Source organism: Haliaeetus albicilla, chromosome 18 (genome assembly GCF_947461875.1).
Source record: "Haliaeetus albicilla chromosome 18, bHalAlb1.1, whole genome shotgun sequence".
Lineage (NCBI taxonomy): Eukaryota > Metazoa > Chordata > Aves > Accipitriformes > Accipitridae > Haliaeetus > Haliaeetus albicilla.
Window position 1 is genome coordinate 8,104,456 of NC_091500.1, and position 17,894 is coordinate 8,122,349.

Consider the following 17,894-nt stretch of genomic DNA (forward strand, 5'->3'; position numbering starts at 1 on the left):
CATGCTTAAAATTGCAGAAGAACATACTGTACCTGCTTCTATCCTGTCATTCAGTTGAAAAGGCAATAGGAGTACCAGAGTAGCTGGTTTTATATGCAGTACAGATATTCAAAACTGGCTTCCTTGTTTTTTGGGGGGGGCGTTGTATTCCCCCCCCGCCCCCCCCCCTCCCCCCCCGGTACTTTGCTATAAAATTTCAGCTAGGTTATATAGTAAGATTTGGGTGGGTTGTTTGGGTTTTTTTTTTTTTCTTTCCCTCCATTGTTTGACCAGGAAATGTTCTTAAAGGTGTGGAAACATAACCATTGTGTTTTAGACACAATAGTATTCACCTCTTTGAAGCACTGTCTGTGGGAAAGCCTTGCCGATCACAGGATATGAGGAAAATAGTGGTTCAATCAAATACTCTTGATTTGATTTTTCTTCAGTTTTTTTTCTTTTTTTTTCCCCCCTCTTTCTTTCTTTTGCGAGGGTATCCTAAGCTTTATTATCTGACCAACTTTTTAAGGTCTAATATCGCAAAATTACATCTGCAAAGAATGCAGTTTATTTTTTGTGATCATAAAACATAATGCTTCACAAATATATGTGGGTAAATATTTCTAGTTTACAGTTGATTTAAGTGGCACTAGATTTCCCCAGGAAACATATGTAGGGCTCATTTGAGCTGGATACTGGATATTCTTTTTCACTCAGCAGTTTTTCCAGCTGTAAAATTTGCTGTTTCTAGAATTATAAACCTTATTTAATAAATGTTCACTGATACTCTTAATTGTTGTCTTTAGTGATTAATAAAACAAATTAAATCTGCTAATTGCATAACATGTTGTAGACATTAATGTTGATGTTTGCTGTTGAAGTACCTCCATCAGCTGGAAAAAATAATTCAGTATGGATGAATTGACAAATTAAGTACGTTTGTACTAAAAGCAAACAATGAGTATTATAGGTTTCATTGAAAAGCAAGATTCTAGATGTCAATTTTCTCCACATACAAGCTTATTTATTAAGTTAAAATTACTTTTCAAATTTCAACAGCATTGGAATAATTTCTTTTGTGTGTTTCAAAGGTATGGGAACTGGTCTTCTCTGAAAAAATGTTTTTTCATGAGTCACATGTAGGCTTCCAGTGTGGGCCATATTTTTTTTGTCTTGTTCCCCAAATAGAAATGAAAATGTAGCAAACTCGAGGCTTGTTTGTTGCCAGTTTTTCTCAGTGGAATAAAATGAGAAATAGCTATTCAATATAAGCAATAAAGTAATCTGTTTTAGCACAATTTTGAATTTTCTAGCAGTTGTTAAATAAAAATTAAGCAATAATTTAAGGTTAAAAAAAAAAACAGGGGAGGAATATAAGCATGCCAGGTCTACCTTACAGATTTAGGAGATGTCCAGTATGATTTTGCAGGCAGTATAATTGTATGAATGTTCCTAGGCCCCAGTGGGTAAATTAATTCCTGGACAAGTCTCTTGTTACTTTTGGGACTCTCTGCACTGTACTCCATTATACTGTGTAGATCTGCCTGTAGGAACTGGTACACTTGCTGATTCTAGCAAGTTTCTAAGGATTGCAAGTTGATTTAGGTGTGTTCATCACTCACTGTTTGCATTTGTTTGTAAGTGCCACTATTGATTAAAGTAACAATTTGTACTTCTGAAAAATACTATATTTCTTAAATAGCTGGGTTGTGATTTTTGAGCATGCTATGTTATTGATCCATCTACATTTTCATACATTTGTAATATTTCCCAGTTACTTCTGTCTATATCAGTGTTGTAATATGCAATACAGAACAACATAAAATGGTAAAGAATTTACATAATTGTGAGGAAATTAACAAGCGTGCTGTCCTGTTTTCTAGATAAAATAATTAGACACAGAGCTTGTACTTTGAAGGACACTGCTCATGCTATCATTGCTGCTGAACTGGATCCAGAATTTAATAAGATGTGTGAAGAAATCAAGGAAGCGAGAAGAAAAAGAGGTATGTAACTTCATTTATCATAACACAACATATATGGGATAGAAAACAGAATTTAAAAATGGCTATATAAAAATTTAAGATGAAATATAGAATATGTGTCAGACTCAGGCAGTGCATGTTAAAGGATGACTGAGTGTGAAACTTGTCTACTTTTTCCAACTATGTGAGCTGGTCCAATAAGTCACCATCTTCACAAAAGAAGGATGCATTGCCTGTTGGTACAGAAAGTATTGTAGAACACGGTGGACAGATAAATGTTGGGATTGTGGTACTAGCTGAAGATGTGGTGAAACCAGAGCTGCATTCTAAAAATGCCATGTAATGCAGTGTAATAACAATTATGATTAGAGAGAATGGCATTTAAAACAGTGAATTTTCAGTTCACCCTGGCCTGTGCACAAATGTACTTTTGGTGATCTGTTGATTAAGAAGCAACTATTACACCCACATCGAGGGGAGCATGAGGTTGACATTCTAACAGTCCAGAATCAGGCAGTATAGCCCCCTACATTGGAGGACATCACTGACTTAGATTTGTTGAAATTACTGCAGGTATGTTCAGCATGTAGTCCATAGACCTCCAAGTGTGTGGACAGCTTCTAAAGTGACCAGAAAAGGTAATCGGAAGCCCAGACATATTCCCAGTATGGGAACAGGGCTCTGTTTGCATGAAAAAATCTGTAGCTCCATGGAAAATTTTTCAAGTTCTGAAAATGAAAGAGGTTGAAAATCACTGAACTATAACATCAGAACAAAATTTCATGCTGATTTAGGGATTACTGATTTCAGTAATTCCAGCTTTGCCTTGGCAAGCTGTTTCCTGCTTTGGTAAAAAACTGCATTATTTGATTCCTAGGTTGAATTTGGCTGGTCTTAACTTACAGCTGCTGGTTCATGGAATACTTTTATCAGTAGATTGAAGACCCTTTATTAATAAATTTCTTTGAACTATGCAAGTATCTGTAGTCTTTCTCTTCTTCAGGTTTAAACTGATACAGTACCTTTTATTTTCCTATTCAGTCATGCTTTTTTTTTTTTAATTCTGTACAAGCTTCCAATGTGTGTCTTGAATTGTGGATAAGAGAACAAATTGTAATTCACCGTGGTTGTAAAATAGAACTAATATAATGCCTTCATTTCTCCTCTGTACTTTTCTATTAGAAGTATAAAAATATTCCCAATTCTGGCCTTAGTGTCACACTGTGAGCTGAGCTCAGTTAATTATCCATTATGACTCCCCCATGATTGTTAAAGGTTATTGCTTCCGAGGTTAAAGTAACTGTTTGTAAGAGCTCTTTGTTACAGAGAGTGACTGTATAGCTTGTAAGTCTCTCCTTCCGAGTCTTCCAAGAGCTAACTGGAATGCTGCCCTTCTTTTTGTGGCAGTGACCAAGTAATATATATTTCTGGGGGCAAAACCTGCAGACCCTGTTGAAAGAGGTGGATTTTCAGAAGTCATAGTTAAGGCTGATGATGTCATGCAATGAACTTGTTAAATCAGAAAAAGAAGATACTGTTGTCAGATGCTGGTTAGTGGGCCTTCAGATACAGATAGGTGACTAGCAGTACAGTTGTTGAGTGACAACAGCTCACATACAACAATGGGCAGGTTTTCAAAGTGCATTCTTCGCATCGGCATGGAAACTGTTACAGTGTGGCAGATACCTGCAAGTCACATTTCAAAGATGCTCATGCTTTTGGACCACATTGTGGTGGTTTCAAGAGCAAAGGAGCTCTGCAGTTGGTCCATCTGCAGAGTGTGGAAGGCTAAGATCACTTACTGCATTAGCAAGGACAGAATATTTGGAATGCATGGAAGAAGCTGTATTAGATTAAATGGTTATGAACGAAGAAAAAGATATCAAGCGCTTGAGGTCTGAGGAAGCCTCATGCTGTAAGGCAAGCACAAGAGATTGTCCTGCCCCTGGATCAGGAGTTGTGTCCAAGGCTGTCGTGTAGAACATGAAGAAGATGGTACTTCAGGCACGTAATCTTGGCACTGATAATTGTAATGGATGGAAGGGATTTGAAGGCTCATCAGCCTTGCCATTACTCCCATTTTGCTCTACAGAAGATACTCAGCAAGACAGCAGATCAGCAAAATCACAGTGCATCTGCTGGTCTAGACTTTGACACGTACCGTGTTTTGGAACATTTTGGGCAAGGGACAACAAAGGCATATACTTGCAGTTTCTTCTTTTGATTGGATGTCCACAAGGTTAAGTGATTTCTGGTTTCTTCTTTGGATTGATTACCAGATGGACAGGTATGGAAATGATCCCCAGATCCTCCTTCTTCCCCTCTGCTTCATAAGGGTATGTTTTGAAATAATGGAAGGTTTCAGTTAGGAAATATTTGAGGAAAATTGTGTAAGCAGTGCAAACTATGCCTTTTGCTCTCCAAAATCTTTGTGCAACTGGTCACTGAAATGCAAGGGGAGGTGCTTATACCATGCTGTTTGTCACAGTGGAGCTACCCAATGAAATCATGCTGAATCAGGCAGCCAGCCTTGTTGCCTGACAAAGTGGTGGGGAATTGAACCCTTAAGTACTTCTTTTTAATATCAGTAAGAGATGTCCAAGCAAGGCCTTAAATGAATGTTGAGACTGAAGTCACAGTGAGTATGCTTCACTATATGATGCAGGCTTTTTTTTCAGCTCAGAGTACCCTAAACTTCTCTTTTCATGTTCCTTTAAAAGTGCCAGACTGGCATGTGTACAGTCTGCTGAGGAAAAAGAAAAAAAAAAATCTGCATTTATTTCTGGAGTCATCTTGATAAAGGATCCTACCTTCAAGCCTTACCAGAGTTAAAATTCTTAGCTTGCCAACAGGACTATTGTGAAAGAAGGGCAATAATGCAAACAGTGGACTGTGGGGAAAAAAAGTCCAGGTATATCATGAGAATCGACTAGTGGGTTTTGGGCTGAATATAAAACTTGTATTAATACCACCTCAGAACAGGTCAAGGTAGTGTTGCAGTCACAGATGGAATCAGAGTGGGTGGCTGTCACCATCAGAAAGGAAATTTGTCTTCTGACAAAAAGAACGTGCCCCGTACTTGGTTACATTTTGGCCAACATTTTCTTGGCCACATTTGGAAAGACTTCAACATTCAACATGATTTGGATGGAATTGCGCAAGCTGGTCTGCATGAGGCTTCTAATAGATTCTCTGGAAATGTTATCAAGTATTTCTGTCTGGAATCACAGAGGAGTTTGGAAGGCAAGTGACACGTACTGTAGGCTTTTTAATCTTTACCCAGTTAAAAAGCCATTGATTTTCTGAATTGTGCCATGTATTAGCACTTAATTTATTTTCCAGGATACTGAAGATGAGGGTTAAGGCTAAAAAGCTTCATATCCATTTTCTTCACAATTCTCTTGGCAAGTTAAGTAGCAATTTACATAGTTTTAAAATGGAAGGTATTTCTACATCACTTTCTTTTTCCACAACTTTTCTGTTTTTTTGACAGATCTGCCATTTTTATTTAGTACTGAGATTGGTGACCAATCTCAGAAGTACTGCAGTGTAACAGAATAATAAACTGTATAATAAAATTGTTATCTAGAAGTTAAACTAGAATTTCTTGTTCTTGTAGTACTGAAATGAGGTGCTGTTGTTGAAAGACTAAATCTAAGGATAACAAGTTCTAAGCTGGCAAATGAAAAACATGTATAGTAGATTATTGGAATTTGCAGCAGCTTGTTGAAAACAGCAGATAACAAGTTAGAAGTGGTGGAAGTTTTGAGTAATGAAATACTTGATATGATATCAAGCATATCATGTACTTGATATGCAGTGGAAAATACTTGTAATGGTACCTAGAAACTTATGCTGTAACTATTAACTATTAGGTGAGAGTTCTTTTGTGAATCTTTTAATTTCTGCATTCATCAGTTTTGGAGCTTCTTGTCAGCTCATGATCACTTGGTTCTGGTTACTATTGGAGACATGGTATGACATTTTGAAGACTGTTGTAGTAGATGGATAGGAAATTCTAGTTCACAAATATGAAACTTCAGAGATTCGTTTGTCTTTAAAATGTGCTTAACCAATATGAAAGTTTGCAATTTTAGAATTTAATTAAAAACTGTTTGAAATAGTAGAAGCTATGAGATGAACTTACATTACAGAAAGCAAACCAGACTTTTTGTTAGAAGCACAATTGCAGTTTTCTTAATCTAAGAGTTCATATTGACTCTGAAATGGATCCGTTTTACATAACATAGATCATGGTGACAATACAAGGTTTTTATTCAGATACTCTTTGATATGGCATAGAATGCTATTATGGATTGCCACTTACTTTAAATCATCTGCTTAAAATTAGGAAAAATTGAAACTGTCAATAAGAATTTGCTTTATAGAGGAAATTTGGATAGAAGAGTGCAATCTTTGGGGACCGAAGTGTGAGAGACACTCATATTTTTCTAAGCTGTCAGAGCTGACAGTTTTAAGACCATGCAACCAGTGAGTTATTTTGTCAGTAGAAAACAAATATTCTTGATTCTAATCTTTGTTTTGAATGTCCAGCTAAATATTAATTGACGTTTTCTTATTGCAGCCATGGTATTCCAAATTTCTTTTAAAATTCAATAGTTTTATGCAGCTTGGTTTATTTAAATAGGTATGGTTATCTTCTGTATGCAGGCTTATCAGTAACAGCAGAACAAATAAATCCTCATGGTTCTACTGTACGGAAAACAGAAGCTAGAGTTGAAGAGGCTTTCCGGAACAAACAAAAACCCACAATGACGGTGTGGCCCAACTCTGCAAATAAATGTGCATGTAAGTATGTTGGGTGGTAATTGTGCAAAATTAGGGGTACTAGAGAATGGCAAACATTTCAAATGTGTGTCTAATACTGTTCACTGATTATTTCCGGAAGTAATTTTAGGCATGAAACACGTGGAACTTTAGGAAATACTCTTTCTGACTACATGAAATCTCTGCCCAAAAAGTGTAAAGAAGCAGGATTCCTGTTTTTGTGATAAGGAATAACTTTTACTAATGTAATATGAGTATTACATTTTTCTTTGTAAAAGACTGTTTTCAGTACAAGACAACTCTGATCCAATGAGAAGAAACTTTTACCTGTTTGAGTGTTAAGATTTGTTTACTCTGTGTGTATTCACAGGTACATACCTACACACTGCTTCATACTCTTATATGCACTATAGTTACTCGCTTCCTATCTTCAATACATACAGTATCATGCGAAAAGTTAGAAAAGAGATTACAAATTTAACTGTATTTTCCTTTATGGCACCTGGTTTTCAATAGTCAGTACCCATTATTGGAGGATGTTAAGGTACTCTCCCTGCAGCTTACTGGATTAGTCCAATTAAGTGATCAAAATCTTTAGAATTTTGAGGAGTGACTGTGGTGTCCGTAATCAGAGGCACTGCTAATTATTTTCCAAGAGGTAAGTTGATTAGAACAGGTAAATACACTACAGATATTTTTGTTATAAACAAAATAAAGACTACAAGAGAAAGTGAGTATGAGGGATATACTGATAGTTGTGCCTGGCTTTCCTGCTCAAGATGTGGAATCCATTATTAATATATTATTAATAGCATTATCAGTTATTGCTTAATAGGGAAACTGATAGATTGAAGCTGACAAATTTTCGTTGGTCTTTGTGCTCTCCTTCACGGTGCTTTTCCTTGATGAGAAAGTTTTCTAGGCATGATGCTAACTGCCCAGAGATTAACATCGTTTATATATGAATGATAGTGTTGATGTGGAATAGTTTAATTAATTACAGGTGTATGGTTTTATTTCCTGAAGCAGTAATTTCTTCCGTTAAAGGAATTACAGTCAATAGTAGAGAGTTGTGGTTTGAATAAATTGTGATATAATAAATTGGTGATGTGGATCCAACTGTTCTTTATTCATTGGGCAGCTCATGCAAAAAGGGAGAGAGGAGGGAAGGGATTCTCAATTTTTTTTTAGTTTCCTGTGAAATCCAAGACGGAGATTCTCACTCTGGCTGATCTACAGAGCACTTTCCTGGCTCTGTGTGCTGTGCTGCATACGGTAGGGTTTCTACACCTCCAAGCCAGCCATTTCTTGGGAAGAGAGATAGCAGCTATTACTGGTGACTTGTGTAAAAAGCAGCTCTGGTACCTCTGCTCTCTTCTCTACCTAATGTTGTGGATGCAGTGGCAGTTGTTTGAAGACTAGAACCATCAGCTAAAGGAAACTGCCAGTAAACAAGAAAGAAGTTAGTGTTAAGGCACCGTTCCTGCTAGTGTTTTGGTGATTTAGGTTGGGCGGCAAGAAAATTTGAGACTTAGTGGTGTTTGGGACTATGATCAAATGAAAATCTTCCTTTTAAGGTTGAGTCTGGGCAAGATAACTAGTCCAGGAGGGATGTGATGCATCTAGTAATCAAGAGAGAGAACCAGGAATTGATGAGCAATCAGAAATCTGCAGAAGGGATTCAAATAGTACATGGGCACGCTTAAAGATTGATGTGGTACGTTCAGCGGAGACTACAAACTAGGAAGAGAAACAGTCTTAAAAGGGTGTTTGAGGGAATGAACTAGAGTAAGGTGAGAGCAGAACCGAGCAGATTGTAGGGAGCTTGAATAGCAGCCAATTATATGGTGGATTGCAATTGTTTAAATGGAAGAGGCAAGTTTAGAGAAGGGATTTCTGAACAGACGTAAATTTAGAGGTAGAGTGGAAATTTTTGTATGGTCAAGAACTAAGATTTTTTTTTTTTTAAAGACTGAAATGTATTATACAGGCAGAGTAACAAGGACAATGATTCATGTATTTTAATTACACAGGATAAAACCTGTACTTTCCAATTAATAATTCTGAAAATCTTCCATTTTTTTCTGTTATTTGAACTTGAATTCTCTAACAAAAAAAATACCAGTCATAACATTACTTTCCTTATTGAATTAATTTTTTTAGGAGCTTTGTTTACAGTATTTTAGAAAATAGCTGCAAAAAGGTCAATTCAGATGAAACACTTGAGAACCCTAAAGGATGTCAAGCGTCTTCTCTAAAACCAGAGTTGAGTACAGACAGTACATCAGCCTCACCCAGTTTAAAGCCCTGTTTACTGTTTAGGGCTAGTACAGTAGAGAACGAGAGTTAGTTTATTGAGTGTTGGTTTGTTTCTGAGGTTATGTATTTTGTATGAAGCTTTATTTAATTGTTTTAGTTACCTATTATTTTGTGATTTATTTAATTTTTCTAATGTACTTTAGATTTTTTTTTTAATTTGCTTAGACCACATGGGCTGTCAGAATTGTGGCACAAAATAGTTGCTCTATTTGTAGGCACGGTGATAGACATTCCTGAGCTAGATTTAATCTGCAACTTCCATTTCCCTTGTTGAAGGTACACCTGTGATGGATTGTGTATCACAATATAGATGAGTTTTAAAAGTATTACATTACTAGAAGTTGCTGAAAATCCATTTGGGAGAGTTCTGCCACAGATAATTTAAAATATTTCCATATCAACTGTGTATTTTGAGAAAAGTGCAAGTGTTCTGGTGGGAACTTAGAATGGGACATAGGTCAGAAGCCTGATATAAGTAGTTGTATGATCATAGAACCACAAAATTTCTGTGGTTGGAAGGAACCTCTGGAGATCATCTAGTCTAACTCCCCTGCTCAGAGCTGGTTGCTCAAGGCTATGTCCAGTTGTGTTTTGAATATCTCTAAGAATGGAGGCTCCGTGACATGCCTGGGAAACCTCTTCTAGGGCTTGGCCATGCTCACAATAATTACTTTTTCTTAATTTTGAATTGAATGTCTTATATTTCAGTCTGTGCCCATTACCTGTTGTCACTGGGCACTGATGAGAAGGGTGTCGTTTCACCTTTATACGTACATGTGTGGAAAAGGAAGCTACCAATAATGTATAGTTTGGTGTGTCTGGTGACTTAATCATTGCTAAATGGTTTGGATACATGTTAATGCATAAAACATTAGCATCTCTTTAACCATTGGGATGCTGTGTAGTAAAACTTTGTCCTACTGCTCTGTTTTGCCAGTAGATGGAGTATGTTGCATATTATTTTACTGTCTTGCAGTCACTTCTTTTAGTGTTACATATAAATAAACTGTATGGGGAAGATTTGATTTTACATTCTTATCTTTTTTTTGCAATATTTAATGATAATATATTGTAGTGGTAGACTGCAGATTTTATGTTTTCTTCATGTCCTTTATGCTGTGTGATAAATATGATAGCTGTGAAAATGGCATTTGGAGCAAATAAAAAAATTAAAATATTTTGTGTTATGTGAAGTATTAAAAATATAAGTTTTTTATAAAAGTAGTTTTCTGAAATATGAAATAAACACACTGCTAACTTTTCCCAACAATTGGAGTGATTAGTGGTCTCTCTATAGAAAGAACTGTAGAGGGATCAAGCAAGGATATAAAAAACTGCTGCAGAAAATCTAGTTCCTAAATAAATAAAATTTTGTGTGCCTTTTTGTGTTTGGTTTTTTTTTTTTGTTTGTGGTGGGTTTTTTTGGGTTTTTTTTTGGTCTGTTTTTTATCTGTTCAGTTTTTGACCTCTGCTACAGTGGTGTCGGTGATCGGTGTACTTCAGACATTCATATGACTGCAGTAATGCCTTATCAAAGGACATGGCAGACCAGATGCCATATAGTTTTTATTAGTTTAACTATTTTCTGCCTTTTGGACTAGTTCTGAATTTGGATTCAGAATTTGGATACTGCCATATTAACAGTCATCCAGATGCTAACATTAAAATCCAAGTAGCTGCTGATGTTTTGTCACAAATCCTATATTTGCTACTGTTTTCTTTTCTCATTCTGCTTTCCAGAAAAGGGATTTGACTTGGATTAATTCTCACTTGAGATAGAGGCAAGTACTGTAACTTGACAAAAACCATTAAAAATGATTTTCTGGAATTTGAGGACATCTTTACTCAGAGCTGAGACAACTGTCTCTTTTTGTTTCTTTATCATTTTGTTCTGGGTAATGTAGGAGTTGGCATTCTGGATGAGAGTAGTTTGATCTCCTATATCTGATGCTGGCTTCAACCAGATGCTTTAAAAGGAAGTTGCAAGCATTTGACAAATAAAAATCTTTTTTTTTCATGCCTGATTTTGAAGGAGAAACCAACTTAGTTGATTCTGAGTTGGTTAACAGTTCTTTTAAAACCCATAGGCTTTGTAATTCTTCTAATTTAAAATGCCATTTAGTGAATTTGTGGGAGTTCTAATAAATCCTGACTGCCTGTTCTTTTTTGGGATCCCATCAAACTTTTGGACTGAGTGATACCTGGTGGCAAAGAAATTTTCTTTCATCACTGTTAAATACCTGCCTGTATTATGAATTAATTGATTGTCTTCTTTCTCTGACAGAGGGCAAAGAAGGTCGCACAATTTACCTGATCAGTGACTTTTTTTATATTCTCTTGTTATTCATCTCCTTTCTAACTCAGTAATGCAAGATTGTTCATCCTCTCAAGAAGGAGGTTTTCCTGAAAGCATTATCACCACCTTTCTTACAAACATGGTAAAAAGAGAGACTTTTTAGAAAAAGATTTTTTTAATGAGTTCTTCTAAAATCAATTTTTTTTTAATCTAAGTGATTTGCTCAAGTGATGTAATAAAACATAGTTTTCAGACCTTTGAGATATATCTTACTCTTTCCCTTTAAAAACTGTGGCAATGTTTGATTTAAATTCTTTGAAGACTTGGTGTAAAGTTTCTGTCTGTAGAAGTTGTTGATTTTCCTGTGATTATTACCCATTTCTTAACTTCAGTTTTCTTTGTGTTGTTTTTTTTTTTTTTTTTTTTAAATTTTGCCTCCTGACACAGAAACCAGCCAGCAGGCATGAACTTCCAGATACGTGATATAAATGAATGCTGTAATCTCTATTCATTGTAATTGTAATAAGAGCAGGAGCTGCTTCTCTGCTTGTGAAGTTGCAGGAGAACCTTTCACTTGTTCATGGCTGTCTTGCAGCAGGGAAGGTGTCATTCAGTAGTCCTGAAGAGCCAACTGATTATACAAAAAATGTATATAGCTGTAATAGTTGCTGTTGTACAAAGCTACTCAGCAGAGGGAAAATGAGCAGATCTATAGAGGTGGGAAAGTCTAAAAATTATATCCACAGGTTGTACTAGTATGATTGTCTCTTCTCTTTTGACTTCATTTTTCTCTTTAATTTTCCTGTGTGACTGTCTTGTCATGTACTTTACTAACATAATTACTGTGGTTTCTTGTAAATTATATGGACGAGGGCATCGAGTGCACCCTCAGTAAGTTCACAGAGGACACCACGTTGGGCAGGAGTGTTGATCTGCTGGAGGGTAGGAAGGCTCTACAGAGGGATCTGGACAGGCTGGATCAATGGACTGAGGCCAATTGTATGAGGTTCAACAGGGCCAAGTGCTGGGTCCTGCACCTGGGTCACAACAACCCCATGGAACGCTACAGGCTTGGGGAAGAGTGGCTGGAAAGCTGCCTGGTGGAAAAGGCCCTGGGGGTGCTGGTGGACAGCCAGCAGAATATGAGCCAGCAGTGTGCCCGGGTGGCCAAGAAGGCCAACGGCATCCTGGCCTGTATCAGAAATAGCGTGGCCAGCAGGAGCAGGGAGGTGATTGTCCCCCTGTACTTGGCACTGGTGAGGCTGCACCTCGAGTACTGTGTTCGGTTTTGGGCCCCTCACTACAAGAAAGACATTGAGGTGCTGGAGCGTGTCTAGAGAAGGGCAACGAAGCTGGTGAAGGGTCCGGAGCACAAGTCTTATGAGGAGCGGCTGAGGGAACTGGGGTTGTTCAGCCTGGAGAAAAGGAGGCTGAGGGGAGACCTGATCGCTCTCTACAACTGCCTGAAAGGAGGTTGTAGCCAGGTGGGGGTCGGTCTCTTCTCCCAAGTAACAAGTGACAGGACAAGAGGAGATGGCCCCAAGTTGTGCCAGGGGAGGTTTAGATTGGACATTAGGAAAACTTTCTTCACCAAAACCAGTTGTCAAGCACTGGAACAGGCTGCCCAGGGAAGTGGTGGAGTCACCATCCCTTGAGGCATTTAAAACATGTAGATGTGGCACGTGGTTTAGGGACATGGCTTAGTGGTGGCATTGACAGTGCTAGGTTAACGGTTGGACTCGATGATCTTAAAGGTCTTTTCCAACCTAAATGATTCTATGATTCTGTATTTTTAGCTCAGTTTCCCAAGAAAATAGTACCTGTGCTCTCTGTCCATCTCCGCTCCCCTAATAACTTCTGAATCATTTAGCTGGGTTCAGACAGATTGACAGGAGTTGAGGGCTGAAAGATTAGGTTTCTGCAGGTTTTGTGAAAATTGGTAGCTGGATAAATCTACGCACCTACTGAAGGAGAAGGCTATAGATTGAAAATGGTAGTTACTTGTTCTGCCTGGCTGTGTTAGCTGATCAGTTAAAACATTCTATTGGCCAGACATGGCATGCACACCTCAGATGTAGTGTGTCCTGTTCAGCTGGGGTGGGGAGGAACAGAAGATATTGGGAGTGTTTTGTGAGAAATATTGGGAGTGTTTTGTGAGAAATATTGGGAGTGTTTTGTGAGAAATATTGGGAAGAGCCTGAGTTGAGAGCATTGTAGAGGATGGTAGGGGAAAGCAGTTGACTAGGGGGAGAAAATGCTGGGGATACTGCAGCCAAGATTTTTTTTGGAAACGTTTCATCTCCTTCTTATGGAACTGGACCTCTTTTTGAGTAGAAGCATACAGGTTCTTCAAGTATTTGTTTACATAACATAAGCTGTTATATATGCTGGTGAAGATCGTAAATATGTTAAGTTGTTGCATACAGTTTTTTAATGCACTTTTCAGGTCTGTGCCTTGGGTGCCTTCCATCTAGGTGAAGAAAATGACATGTCTTGTAGGGGTTAGTTTCCACAGTCACTTCAAGCTGCAGGTTACTACTAAAGGTGCTGTCTTGCGTTTTCACTGGTTGCATATTCCCACCATGTCCCCTGTGCCAGCACCATCATTCATGAGTTGGAAAGCTCAACTGAAGATGTTGAAAACTAACCCAGAAAAAACCCCAACATTTCAGATGGATTTAGTTCCCTTATCTGTTTTACTGCAGGAACAGTAGCGCCGGCACAAATGAGGTAGTGGAAATGCTATAGCTGGCTTTGGAGGGAGAAATGGCTTTGTCTGTTAGTGGAAGCTGGCACCTCATTTTGCTTTTTAAGCCATTGTGGAACTGTGCTCTGTTCTTTCTTGCTGCTTATCTCTGACTGCAGTTTGGGACTTTGTGACTAAAAACTCCAGAGACTTTCAAGTAGACTATTCAGTGCCCCTTGGTAAGGAATGTGGAGCTACTGGAAGCAGCTAAATTACTGTGGCAGATAGGTAGATATTCTGGATGCTGCATAAGAGAGCATAAATTGCTGGTAATAAGTGCTTTCTCAAGGCTTTGAGTTACTTTACACACAAGACATCAGAAAGAAGTTTAGGGTTTTGATCATCGAAGAAAAACTTAAAACACGTGCATTGCTTCAAGTGGTTCTTGATGATACTGCAGACACAAAATCTAGATCCATGGTGATCTTGCTTGCCATGAGAATCTCCTTTGGATTTTAATCCCCAGGAATTCTTCATGAAATAAAGGTAACGAGAGAATCTAGTGTTTGATGCATTGAGTTTTATCATTTAATGACAGAGGATTCACATTCTCTGATAGACTTACAAGCAGTGCAGAGGCATATAAGGGTCTTCTTTTCTACAGCATAAAGTGAACTTGTTAGCCTCCACTCATACTGTACTACACTCAATATACTCTCGTAGTCAAACTACAGAAATTTCAAGAGAAACATATCTGCTTTGACTGCTACATCTTCTCATTAGAGTTCATCCACATTAAGGCAAGCAGACTTGCTTGTTAATAATTGACAGTCTTTGAATCTTCTAATTATATCTGCATCCTTTTCCAACTGTTAACTTTATTTCTATATAGTCTGCAGTTCTTTCACTGTACTGCTAGATTGGGGGACAGCAACAGTGTATGCCTCAACTCTGAAGCTTCTGTACCATTCACCCATGTTTTTGAGATACGTTTTCCTGAGACTACTAAACAGAAAGGTCACAGTTACCTCTAGATCTTGCAGAAATACCTCAGGAATGTGGGAATGATTTGGATTTGTTTGTTCATATTGTTTTGGGTTTTTTTTTACTATCACTGTTCTTCACTATCCAAGAACTGTGCTCTGCTCTGGACAGGGTTGGTGTGCACCCCTAGATAAGGGTGCTTATTTCACCACAAGATGTTGTCATTACTTGGTGTATCTGACTTGAGAATCTCCAAGCAGAACCTGTCAGTGGGCAAGAATTCAGAACTTCTGAAAGTCAGCCACAGGTTTCTTTTTACTTAACTTATGCTTAGAGGACTAGTCCTTTTGAAGTAAGTACAGAATTTCGTTTTCACTCGTGGGAGGCCACCTCTGGGGGAAATGCTGTCTGCCTAAGTTTAGGGATCTTTCAGCCGACTCTTAAAGTGTCTCAACATAGGAGTGGAAGAATTGAGAAACCTCACTTACTGTTTAATGAAATGCAGAGTAAATTTGTATTCAGTGATTAATTACATTGTATTACGTTGCACTTTAAAAACGCTGTCCGCATAGACTCTGCAGCTTAGGAAAAAAAAAGTGGGGAACTTTTGTTTTTGATACCAACTTCATGTGAACCCAAGCAAAATGTTAGTGTGACTTGTAGTCAAACAGATATTTATTGTCATTAAAAATTCTGAATAACTATTTTAAAAAAAGCAAACCAGAAAGAAGCTAGAACTGAAGTGAGGATCCCTTTCGCAAACCTATAGAGGTTATGTGAAGATTATAGAGAGAAGAGTTCAGCAATTCAGAAGTCAAGTGAATGTATTCATGTGTGAATAATTGGTATTATAATAGTTTGAGTTACAGAAACTCAGTTCTATAAAGCAGGATTCCTCTGACAATAGTATTTCTACCGCCTCTGGCACAAATACTGCCAAAAGACTGGGTATCAATGGGTAGATTTCAGATGAGTAGTTTTAAAAGGAAAATTGAAAAGGTGTTAAGGTGTTAACTTGCAATTGCACATACTCTGTTAATTTTTTAAACAAAGTTAACTTGAAGTTTTTCTTCTGTAAATAGCTATCCCATTCCGTTACTTACTGAAAACTTTAATGTCATGAATCATACTGACTATATATAAAATAAAAAGTGTGGGATTCTGCTCTTGATAATTTGCAGTTTTATAAATTATCAGCATTAAGGTACAGAAGAGGGGACTCCAGGTGAAGCTTATTTTTTAGCAGCAATCCATTAAACCATTAGTTCCTGCCCATTAGCCCTTTAGTTTTGCATCAGTTTTACCCTGTGGTAGCTCCTTCTTCCTTTTTGAATCATATTCCACTGTTTTGCAGGATTCAGAGATCAATTTTACATTTTCCTGCCTCATATGACAGCTTCTCAGGTCTGTGTTAACCTCACAGTAGTGCCTTTTTCTTTCCAGGAAATATAAAGGGAATCAATCTAGGTGATGAAATCTGGTGTCGACATCTACATTTGGTCACATGGTTCCCTGCTCCATTAAACACTCCTCCCACTTGTACTACTCCCTTAGCTTTACCGGGGGAAGTGGGCAGGATAGAAAGACAGACTGGTGGTGGGTTTTGTTTTTAAATGTTGTATTCCTTGCTCAGCTTTTCACTCTTCCTAGAGGCTTAGCTGTCTAAAAGAAAAATCTGTGTAATGATGCTATGGGTGCTAAGGATCTGGAACGAAAATTTCTTCTCGTATCCCAAAAGACATTTCTTTGCATGGAGCAACGCAGGCCAGATGAGAACAAAAAGGTGTTGTTTTGAAGGGGCAGTTTAAATGTGAGGACTAGAAGTCTACTTTGACCAACAAGGTGAACACTGGTGAATGGGCTCAAAGATAAATTAGGTAGGGGACTAAGAGTCTCGCTGAGGTCCCAATGATGTGAGCAGGTTTGTGTTAAATAAATTCAAATGAGAGATTTAGGTGGGTTTGTGAAAGCCTGAGCAGAAAAGGCTTCAGTAGTCGGAATGGAAGGGGTTGAAAGCAGGAAGGCTTTTATTTGAATGATGGGGAAAAGGTTGATTCTTAGAAGTATGTGGACAAAAAGAATTGGGATTTTAGAAGTGTTGGTCACCTGTTGGTTACAGGTCTGGGTGGCTCAGGTGACAATGGTACTGCTGTGAAATAAGAACTGGTAGGAGTCTGGGAGGGAAAAACTTTATCGTTAACTGAGTTCTCTTGACTAAATGTGGGTGAAAACCCAAAGCAGCTAGATTATTGCTTTTGTCAGTAAAAATACTATTAAACGTTAGGAGGGCATGTTCTGTAGTAGCTGGCAATCAAATGCTGTTCTTCTTTCCTAAATCTTAGGTGTTGGTTGGAGGTATCAATTTTTTTAATGTTGTGACATAACACCAGTTTTATAATAATGGCAATGTTTCAATCAAAGCTCTGTTTTGTGTGCATCCTTTGATGAGGTAGCTGAAAAATTTCCTGCATTTACTGGTTTTGATGCAGTGTAAACGTCACAATTCCTGGGAGGACATCTTCTGTGGCACTTTTTGTGGTTGCTTTGTCCTAATTAAAAACAGCGATAAAAACCAACATGCACAACATATGTTTGAATAGTACTGCAGGAGAGAGTGAGTGAGCTGGACTTGCTGACTGTCATTGAGGAAGACTTGGAATTTAATGAAATGTGTAATACAAGGGTTAATACCGCTTTACTTAAATGTGATTTCTCCCACACTTAGGAATTTTAGGAATGTACTTGTGTGTTTAGGCAAATTATGGGTTCTCATCCCAGATGGAGCTCACAGGGTGGACAAAACGGATGCACTAGTGAAATGGGCATATTTAAAGTACAATTCTTTGATATAATAAAT

General features: G+C 37.8%; 1 protein-coding gene across 3 annotated transcripts in view; it reads left to right on the forward strand.

The window, feature by feature from the left end:
* Window positions 1–17,894, forward strand: part of ATAD2B (ATPase family AAA domain containing 2B) — a 79,518-nt gene that overhangs the window by 50,667 nt on the left and 10,957 nt on the right. For all 3 annotated transcript variants that reach the window (XM_069805692.1, XM_069805693.1, XM_069805694.1), the window contains exons 23-24: window positions 1,863–1,985; window positions 6,636–6,773. In XM_069805692.1, coding sequence (XP_069661793.1) covers window positions 1,863–1,985; window positions 6,636–6,773 — 261 coding nt within the window. The remainder of the gene's footprint in view (window positions 1–1,862; window positions 1,986–6,635; window positions 6,774–17,894) is intronic.